The following is an 11,279-nucleotide window of genomic DNA, read 5'->3' on the forward strand; positions in this document are numbered from 1 at the left end:
TGATCCTGACTCAAATGATCTCCACCATAATACTTTTCCTCTTTCAGTTTCTGGATTTTCTCACAAGTATATATTGTTAGGGCTGACTTAAACACATTGTAAATAAATGTTGTTTTTGCATTTAGGACCTCTATGCAGCTGGAGAAAAGATACGGGGTACTGATGAGATGAAATTTATCACCATCCTTTGCACCCGGAGTGCCACACACTTGATGAGAGGTACAGAGCATTCTTTGTTGTGTTTTCACACTCCCATAGTCAGTCAAGAAGCATTTCTTCAGTGCCTTCTATGTGCCCAACACTGTGCCAACTAAGCCTTCACAGAGTTATCGGTGAGCCCTGCTTTGGCTCTGGACCAATGGCTTCCAAACCTTGAATCTTCGTCATGTCTGACTTCCCACACAAACCACATCAGGAAGGATGAACCTAAAGCCAATGTAAACCGGTGATTTCAGTCCCTTTTGTGTGGCCAGTGTCTGCACGGGAATGGGTTAGAATTCCTAGGACAATGGAACTAAAGTGCCCAGCTCTTCTCCGCATTCACCATCCAGAGTTAAGTCTGCTTGACTGATGTTAGTCAGGGTTGGTGCCCCTAAGATACAGGGACTCCTCTAGATCCAGTGAAGTTTGGAGCAGGTGCAACTGGAAGGAGATTTAGGGCTCACCCTGGGGTCACAGTCCAATGAGCACAGACAGGGCATAGACCATCTTCATGGGGGCTAGCGTGTCTGGAAGGATTGACCAGGGCTTGTAAGGACTGATCTAAGTGGAGTGTAATCATAATAGCTAGTATTCACTTACACTTGAAAGTTTACAAAGGGCTTCACAAATATTTCATTTGATCCTTACAACAGCTCTGAGAAGAAGGTCCTATTAAGTGTTTTATTATCCCCATTAAGAGAAAAGTAAGGGTAAGAGAGTGATTTTCAAGTGACTTGCCCAGGGTCACATAGATAGTAAGTGTCTGAGGCTAGATTTGAACTCATGTCTTTTTAATTGCACCACCAATAGTCTGTCCACTGAGTCACCCTCCCTGTTTCACGTGTGACTAACAAATTGAATCAGCCATTAGAGTAGAAGCAATGCCAGGCAGGAGCATAACTAGGGTCCCTCAGTCTCAGGATTGTGTCTCTGGCAGTAATACCAAAAGTAATTATTGCTCCCTCTACTAAATCTCCAACACCTCACGGTGGCATGGAGATGATCCTGTGTTCCCAGAAGTTTTGACAAAGGCTCAAGTCCCAGCCAACTAGAAGGCTCTTAATACAGAGACAACCATAGACTGTATAACTAGCTAAGTTTAAAGAGGCATGTCACTAGAAGGTTGCCTATCAAGAGATAATTATTTCAGCCTCAACAGCTCCAGAAGAAAGGCCATCTCCTGAAGTGCAGATGGGTGGCTATCTGTGTCAGTGGATGGAACACACACAATTAAATCATGGATGCTTGAACAGGTGAATTAATAATATCGCTCATTTACATATTGCTTTAACTTTTACAAAGCACTTTCCTTACAAGCATCCTGTGAAGAATGTATTACCAGTGTGTTAGTATTTTTTGCTGTTGAGGCAACTCAATGTCAGAGGGGAAAAGCAACTTAATTAAAGTAGCATGCTTAACAGGGAATAATGTACAATGAGTATCCTATAAACATACTAATTGACAGACATTTTTGTTGAATTTTGTGTTTCTATTCAATTATTCTTTTCAATAAGTTTAAAACTAAATTATTTAATTTTTATACTTTCGTAAGCCCTTTTGTATAATTAATTTCACAAAATGGGGAAGAGGAATCCTTTGTTAGACCGTGGATTATGCTTTGGGGTTCAGAAAGCTTCTCTATAGCAGTCTTCTTTCCCTTAGAGATTCTTGTGGCCAGCTAATATCCACTCTTTCCACACAGTGTTTGACGAGTACCAGAAAATTGCTAACAAGAGCATTGAAGACAGCATAAAGAGTGAGACCCACGGCTCCCTGGAGGAGGCAATGCTCGCTGTGGGTAAGGCCTTGATAATTGTCCTTGTCCCCTATGGCTTCAAGATGGAGGCTTCCTCTTGAAATTCAAGTCAATTAAGCCTGGTACAGAGTTGGCTTTAAGGCCAGGCACATCTGAGTTCAATCCTTGCCTCTGATAAATGTTGGCTGGGTAATTCTGAACAAATTATTTGATCTATCAGGCCTCTAGGCAACTCCTTATGGCTGTAAGTGGCAGAGCAGGTGCCAAATTGCCTTGGTAGAGAACATTTCCTCATCTGAGAATTCTCTATGTTAATCACAGGCCAGTCCCTATCTATATTTGCCAAGAACTGTGCTAGACACTGGGTACGCTAAGACAAAAGCAAGTCCCTGGCCTGGCGTGGCTTACATTCAACTTGTCCAGAGACAAGTAAATACCAAGCTCTGCCCTCTGAGACAAGACAGAACAAATCTCATCTCTCTTCCACATAACTACCCTTCAAAGTGTCTTCTAATCTTACACATGAGATGAACTGATTTATTTGATCTTGGCCATATAGCTGGTTGGAGGAAGGAAAGAAAGAAACATTTATTAAGTACCTACTATGTGTTATGCACTGTGCTAAGCCTTTTACAAATATTATCTCACTTGATCTTCACAGCAGCCCTGGGAGGTAGGTGCAATTATTATACCCATTTTATAGATGAAGACACTGATCCTGAGAAATTAATTCTTGCTCAGGGTCACATAACTAGTGTTTGCAGGATGATTTGTACTCAGACTTGCACAATTCCAGTTCCAGCTTTCTTTCCACTGAGACATTTGATTTCTTGGCTCAGTCCAGTGTCCCTTTCACTCTACTATGAAAACTTCAGATAAAAGGGGAGAAATTGGGATTACTTTGCACTAGAATTGGAGTCAGATGATTAGGTCCAAGTCCTTAATCTGCCACAAACTATTTAGACTGAATGGACCCCAAGCTCTCTTCCCATTCTAAATCTCTGTGACTAATTTATATGATATATTCTAAAATGCATTGATATTAAAAATGTCACTTTTAAAAACTGATGTTCCAAGGGACTATAGATGTGGAATATTACATGTGCTATCCAATTTCAATCAAGCACAATAATTTATTAAACATGTATGTTCCTGGCACTATTCTAAGAGCTGGAGACACAAAGAAAAAGTAAAATCTGTCCTTGCCCTCAAGGAGCATACTTTCTAATGGAGGATACAATATTTATATATATATAGGAATATATAAGAGTAAATACAAAGAATTGAGAATTTTTTCTCTTTTTTTTATTCTTAGAGATGAGGGATGGTTTGTGGAAAGAGAAGGGATATATTTAGAAATGAAGGTGATATAAAAACAAAAGATGCCAATACAAATTAAGAATTTTTCAAGTTTTTTAATGTTAAAAAATAAATAAATAATGCACTGAGTTTAAAAAAAACACAGATCTGTGTTTGCCATAAATTGCACAGGTTGAGGTGAAGGCCTTGAAATTCTCTGGGCCACCATGTACCTTGAATTAAAATCCAGTAGACCTTGGTGCCTATAATCCCCCTGGATCCTCCCAGCAATGTACCCAGTCTCTCCCATTTTACAATTGCAGCCATCTTCTAAGAGAAAACTTTTTTAAGTAGTATTTTAAAGATAGCTCAGCTTAGGTTATCAAGGCCAACCTTAACATAACCTAGACACTGACTGTTGGAAGTTATGTCTATGAAATCAATCACTGATATCTTTCATGACGATAAAATACTGCAAGGAACCATTAATCCTAGAATCACGGGCAAGCCAAACTGAGAGGGCCCCAGTTGCCATATAGTCATAGGAGATTAAAATTCTACACTTAGACAATATCACCTATCACTTCTGAAGGATTAACAGAACCTTTTCCTTTGTCTAGTGAAGTGCACCCGGAACATTCACAGTTACTTTGCAGAAAGACTGTACTATTCCATGAAGGTAAGAGACTGTGCTAATAATTTAGCCTATCAACCTCTTGAAATTGCTTTATTCTTGGGTCTTATGGGGAAAACTAAATACTATCATTCTGGTTTGGGGTTTGGTTTTTTGATGTGTTTTTTTTCTTTAGCTTTGAAGCCTCTCAGTCAACAAAATAATCATCCTTTTAACTAAATTCTATTTATCAAAAGTTCTTTTATTTCCAAAGGAAACATTTTGAGTAAATATGATTGGAATCTTGGTTGGTAACCAATGCTTATTGATCAAAAAACATTTATTAGAATTTGTTAGGCCTTGTGGCAGGGCTGAAATTATAAAGCTGAAAAGAAAACAATCTTTGTCTTAAGGAAACTGACATGGCAGGGAAAGGTAAATGGAGAGGGAGGGTCAAGCATATTTTCATATAGTAACAACAAAATAAATATAAGGTAATTTTGTTAAAGCCTGCTTATATCTACCATATGCTTCTTTGTTTCTCCTTGAATTTCAACTTAAAGTCCAATCCAAGTTAGATATCCATCTCCAACATTTATGTTGTGACCTTTTAAACTCCTGCTTAATTCTCAGTGAACTCAGCAATATCTTTAATCTTTTCAATAAATATGTCCTCTACCTCCTCATTTTAACAGAAACTCTGCTATTTACCATACCACTATAAACTTCTCCAGTGAATTCCCTTTTCCCCACTGCCTATAACTTACAGAGCCAGGAAAAAGGGCAGGGATGTATGTTGCTCCCCAATGCTTTTTCCAGACCATTTATCTGGTCTCCCATGTTTCCAACCTTGGAATTATCTTTGATTTTTCTCTCTCTCTTACCTCTCCTAACCAATTAATTACTAAGTCTTATTGATTTCACCTCTCTGACATCTCTCACACTTGTCCCCCTCTTCTCTATTCCCATTACCTCCATTCTCATGCAAGCCTTTATTATCACCTACCTAGAGGGTTGCTGTAAGATCCTAATAGGTGTTCTCCCCTCTCTGTCCTGTATCCATCCTAACTATGATATTTCTTGCATATCAATCTTGACATGTTCCTTTGTATTGGCGACCACACTTCCATACCTAGAATGGCTGCTAGCACAGATTCTTAGATCTGCTTTACTAGGAAAGATAGCTGTTTGAGGGGTCAGCAATCTTTTTTAATTACATTCACTAGTTCAAGGGGAAAGTAAGCACCCTGAACTTCAGAGAAAAGACAAAGAAAATATAAGCAGAGAAATAAAGATAGGGCTCTGACTGCCTGAATCAACTATACACTTATATACATCCCAGGATAGAGAGAGCCTTTGCATCTGAGCTAGCAGGGAGCTCTGAACATACAGCCAGTCAGAACCTCAACCAGGGAATCACAAGATCCTTCTCATAAGGGAGCCCCCAAAGCAAAATACCGACTCAGAGTATATATATACACTTCTCAGAGGCAGAAAGCATCACAACCCTCATGACTCAGTGCCTAAGTAGAAATTAGCAAAAGGTTTGAAAACCTTCCTACAAGCAAGTCTCCCCTGGGCTCCAGGTGAAGCCTATGAACGGGCAGGAAAGATCTTAAATCCCATTAACATTGCACCCTTGTCTGCTCAAAAAATAATATGACTTGCCAAGTAAAGTTCAAATTCTTCTTCCTAACATTCAGGGTTCTCAATAGTTTGTCACTGCCGTTCCAGTTTTGTCTAATTCTGCTCTTCTCACTCACACTACTTCCAAACTGGTCTATTCTCTGCCCCCTCAATATGATACATGCCCTTTTGTCTTTTTGTGCTTTACTGTTTTCTTCTCCAGTTATTTTTAAAATTTCTACCCAACCTTTATAGGAATTTTAAATGCTACCTTCCACAGAAAACCTTTTCTGAACCTCAAAAGACATGACCTTAATTAGTGGAGTTTATGTAATACTTTGTTTTCTAACTCTCTAATGTACTTATAACATTTGAGTGTTAAGGTTGTGTATGTTTTTGACTGATTATCCTGCTAGACTTGTCAGCCCTACAAGGGCAAGAATCATGTATTATTTAAACTATATACCTCCCCCACAAGTAAGCAGAGTACTCTAAACTGGGAAGAATTAATAGCTGTTTGTTGAATAACTAGTTAACAGCGTCAAACCAATTTATTTTTAAATGTTGCTGACCTGGAAAGATCAGAAATAAATGAAGGCAAAGATTATCACTATCCCTTTGAGAAGCTTAACCAGAATAAAAGCATTCATCACTTAAGACCTCCCCCAAACGACCTCAGTCAGAAAACATGTGACCTCTTTGCCCAGAAGAGGAACATAACTACCAAGGACAATATTAGTTTAGATTCATTTCCAATGCATCATTGACAAGTATGATAGAAAAGAGCTGTATCACTTCATAAAACAGCAAAAAGTCATTGAGGGGGAAATGAGTATGCAAAAAGGCTGGTATGAGACCTGACTAAACCAAATCTTGAGAGCATTTGTAGACAAAACTGAAAGAAGGATAATAAATAGTTGTTAAATGGAACATGGTTCCATACCGATCTATTCTCCTCATTAATGATAGTAACATTACCATTTTTACCATCACAATGCAAGGAAGGAGAAATGGCAATTAAGAAGATGAAATCAGGGGCGAAAAGCTTGACTATGGTAAGAAAAATAGACACAAGCCCCAGCAGACAGTATTTCATTAGGCTCAAATTAAACTGGTATGATTTATTAGGAAGGTTGTACTTGTAAAATAACAAGTTAAAGTTATCTTCAAATGTTATTTATTATTTTCAGGCCTTGATTAATCTGCACTTCTCACATGACTAACAACCATTAGAATCTTCAAAATTTTACTTCTAAGGAAGAGAAAAGGGTTCACATTTAAGGGAGAAAAAATTCATGGAGAGTGATAGTTTACATTAATGAATTTCATTCCTGTATTTCAAAAATTTTATGGAAATATTTCATTAACTAGAGACTAAATGGAATCCTGATTAGTTTATCTCTCTTTTGAAAAGGGCAGAAGTGATATCTATTTTATAACTATTTAATGCAGGGATTAGGAACTTGGGATGGTACCCTGATCCGAAATATTGTTTCAAGGAGTGAGATCGACTTAAACCTCATCAAGAATGAATTTAAGAAGTTGTATGGGAAGTCTCTTTCTAGCATGATCATGGTGAGTAAATATCTATCCTCTACCCACATAATTTACTTCTCTCACACACATAGATGTGGTCATATCACACCTCTGATCAAAAATCTCCTGAATCCTATTGCTGCCCCAATGAAAGATCAAATTCTTTTGCCTTCTGGTACCACAAAGAACCAAACCCTCTTCCATGGGAGAGTCCTTCAAAATATCTCCTCATTTTTGCTACTTACTTCAGGCATCTGTGAAAACATCCCCCAAAAGGGTTTTTGACTAAATTTTAGGGCTTGAAGTAGTAGCAGCATCTCAATATCCAAATTCTTTTCAATGAACTCATGGAGTATCTTTGGAATTCCCATCAAGAGACAAGTCAAAAAACCACATTTTTTAATTTGCTTTTGGTATCTAGAGAAAAATTTATTTAGCCTGGACTATCAAAATAACAAGTGAATGAAATGTCAATTTAGATTGTTGCTGTTCAATTGTTTTTCATTCGTGTCTGACACTTCATAATCCATTTAGGGTTTTCTTGGCAGAGTGGTTTACCATTTCCTTCTCCAGCTCATTTTACAGATGAGGAAACTGAAGCAAAGAGAATTAAGTGACTTGCCCAGGGTCACACAGTTAGTATCTGAGGCCATATTTAAACTCAGGAAGATGAGTCTTTCTGACTCCAGGCCCAGCACTCTACTCACTGCACTACCTAGCTGCCCTGAATTTAGATTGGGTTGCCTCAAAACCATTGATGTGTCATTAGCATGTGAATTTGTGCCCAAAAAGATTTTTAAATTATTCAATTCTCTTCTACTTTAAGAACTTTAAAATTTAGATATATACAACTATATTCTGAGATGAAGCAGTCAGAAACTAGAATGTAGATTAATATCTTCTAAAGTATTTTGTCCTAGAAATGAACTTACATAACCCTTTGAAATATGAGAACAAGCACTATCTTTTTCAGATGAAATAGGAAGTCTTCCTTGGGACAGTGATAAGAAATCAGAGTCCTAAGAGATTTAATTCTAAGAGCCAGTTCCAAGAAAGCTCCATTATAGTACAAACAATGGTCATGAGAATCGGGCAAAGACGTCCCTGAGCCATGTGCTTCTCCGAAACACTATTACCATTTTTGATCATAGAACTTGCCACTCAAGCTATGAATTCTCTACTGGGAAAAACAAAATATTGACCCCCAGGACCCTCTTGGAAGAATACCGGCCAAAGCACATTAGAGGAAAATTTCAATAATGGAAAAGGATGTATCAGAGCACTGGGTCTAGTTATCACAAAATCTCAGTCAGACAGAATCTCAGAAGTCATCCTTCCTAAAGGTGGACCAGAATTAACCTCTGAGTTGGTCATAGACCTCATAGATGGTCATCCAGTTTTTACCTAAAGACTTCTAATGAGGGGAAACACCTGCCTTCCAGGGTAGCCTACTTCACTCATATGCTCTAATTTTAAGAAGGTTTTCTTTCCATCACCATGAGCTCTAACAGTGAGGAGAACAGCCTTCTTCTCCCTCTCCTTACCGTCCACATTTAAAATCACTCAGGAGCAGGGACTCTGTGTCATAAACAGAATCACTGAATCCCAGGGTTGGAAAGGACCTCACAGGTCATCTGGTTTAACCCTAATCGATTAATGCAATGCAAAATTCTACAGCCTACTGGGTAAGGAGGCATTTGACATTCACTTGAAGGTTTAAAGTGAGGGGGCATCCCCTAGCTCCCAACACAGTCCATTTCATTTTTAGATAGCTCTAGTTATTAGAAAGCTTTTCCCTGTGCTGGGCAGACACAACCTGTATAGACTCCTTAGCCTTCATGAGATCTTACTTACAGATAAGGTGACCAAAATCTCATCCCAATCTAGATCTCTTTCCTCCTTCTCCCCAGGAGAGTTAAGTATCCCTTACCCAAGGCCCTACATCCTATTAGTCCAGGCCTGTAATTTATCCTTCCTACTCAGATACTTGGACAGGACTCATCAAATTATTCCCTTCTAAAGTGAGGTTGAGTCCACAAAAGCTCAATACTTGAGTATGAATGGCCTATGAACCAACAGCCTTCCTATATCACCTGGAGAGAGAGAGGAGTTCAGAGCTCAGAATCTTCTGACTAAGCAGAAATGTAAAAAACAAAACAAAAACAAGCAAACACTGCTAGTACATTAAGGTTTAAGTGAGTTTTCCCCTGAGCCAAGGGCAGCTTGGTGGTACAGTAGATAGAATGCTGGGACTGGAATCAGGAAGACCGGAGTTCAAATGTGACCTCAGATACTTACCAGCTGTGTGACCCTGGGCAAGTTACCTAACCTCTCTTTTCCTCAGTTCCCTCATGTGTAAAATGAGTATGATAATAGCACCTGCCTCCCAAGATTATTGTGAGGATCAAATAACTGTAAAGCATAATGCCTGGTATATAGAAAGTACTATGTAAAGATTAGCTATCATTACTATTATTGAATCACTTTGATTTGAAACACACGAATTCGCACACACACCCCCACACACACTCCTTTGTAACCTCCTCAGGCATACTTGCACACATTAAACCTATAGTTACTATAAACTTTAGGTTTTGATAGTAAACTTAGCAACTATTTGTTGAATTAATGAATGAAAAAAAAATAGTATCCATTTCCCCAGCGTACAGATGAACCCTCTCCCTTAGAAATGGACCTAACAGCTCATCAGGTGAACACTCCCCAAAGAAAATCTCTGTAGATAAAGCCTCCTTCTTCTAATACACAATGTCAGCTTCTGCTGTCTTGATTAATGAGCCTCCTTTAGGGATCTCGAATGAGTATTAATTCTCTGATGAAGTTTGTGATGGATATCTCCCCTTTTCCCTTTTTCTTCTCCCCTGAGCTGAAGAAAATATACGAGGAGGAAAGAGAGAAGGAAAAGGATCATTTCAGACATTCCCTCACATAACTGAAATAATGCTTATATCCATGACCTAAATGGCAGGCCTTTTACCCTAATTGACTTGCCTGGGCACACCAAGTTAATTGGTAGTTGAAAACAATACCTAGGTCTTTAAGTAAAGTTGCTGTGTCTCTCTGCCTCCTCCAAAGTACAGCCTGAATTCATTGAGCTATTGCTGGAGATGGCCTTTAACTAATGATAGATAGCAGTTAACATTTATTTTTAAAGCACTTTCTTTTTCACAATGATTCTGTGCGGTAGGCAGTGAAAATACCAATGCCCCCATTTTATAGATACAGACACTGAGGCCCAGATGGAAAAGCAATTTGACTAAAGTCATGCCATTAACAAGCAGAAGCCCTGGTGTTTGAAGGAAGATCTTTTGATTTTGAGTACAGTATGATTTCCATTGATATTACGCTGCTTTTAAATGAATTTGCCAACTGTTAGTTAGACATCTGTAAGGATAGAATGGCTCCATCCGTTCAGGATATCCCCGATAATTGATAGCAGTAATGACTGAGAAGCTTCTGAGAGGTCTTGAAAGACCTGGGATTTACTGGTAATCAACCCCCTGAGTTGTGCTGCTATTGTTATTGTTGCTGTCGTTGTTGTTGTTGAACACCCTGAGTATGTGCTTGGGATGGGGGGTAGAGGGTATCATTATAATAATGTGAAACCCATTCTAACAAGAGAACAAGTCAGCTTTCCTAACCCTCCTTCATCCAACAAATTAGGATGCAAAAGACATTACCCCATCTTGTGGGTGAACTCTGTTCATTTGTGGTGCTTTACATTAAATATTATCTCTATTACGTTGGAGTCCTTTAGTTAGGAGGAATTTTTCTATTTGGTTTATAAATAAAGCATGCTTTTTGGTTTAGCATAGTCACCTGCTTCATTTTTAAATATCAGTTACCTAAGCCTTAGTGACCAGAAACTAATTCACCGCCTGAAGAATCCAGGTATACTTTGGGGAATTTCCTCACTCCCTTGACTCATAACCCCCACCCAAGAAGCCTCAGACAATATGCTGAAATTGACTTCTCACTTGTAAGCATGCAGTTTACAAAATTATAGATTTTTTTTCGTGGAAAGAAAGAGGAAAACAAAACAAAAATTCCTCAGTTAGAAACCACTTGTGTCAAACATCTATGGAATCTTCAGAATTGCTTATATCCCCAGTATAAGAATTCCATCAACACAAATCTCTCCCCTCAGGTTCTGATTCTATCCCCTAATTGCCCTGCTTTAGAGAAGTGTTGAAGAATAAATCTCTCTCTCTCTCTCTCTCTCTCTCTCTC

At 38.6% G+C, this 11,279-nt stretch overlaps 1 protein-coding gene across 1 annotated transcript in view; it reads left to right on the forward strand.

Annotated features, from left to right (window-relative positions):
• Positions 1 to 11,279, forward strand: part of LOC138145590 (annexin A8) — a 31,344-nt gene that overhangs the window by 16,465 nt on the left and 3,600 nt on the right. The window contains exons 9-12 of the mRNA XM_069067263.1: positions 126 to 219; positions 1,904 to 1,999; positions 3,877 to 3,935; positions 6,948 to 7,070. Of these exons, the coding sequence (XP_068923364.1) occupies positions 126 to 219; positions 1,904 to 1,999; positions 3,877 to 3,935; positions 6,948 to 7,070 (372 nt within the window). The remainder of the gene's footprint in view (positions 1 to 125; positions 220 to 1,903; positions 2,000 to 3,876; positions 3,936 to 6,947; positions 7,071 to 11,279) is intronic.

The sequence above is a fragment of the Petaurus breviceps genome, unplaced genomic scaffold (assembly GCF_028583685.1).
Source record: "Petaurus breviceps papuanus isolate PSGF00001 unplaced genomic scaffold, PetGlider_PUasm1.0 90740, whole genome shotgun sequence".
In the NCBI taxonomy this organism is placed as follows: domain Eukaryota; kingdom Metazoa; phylum Chordata; class Mammalia; order Diprotodontia; family Petauridae; genus Petaurus; species Petaurus breviceps.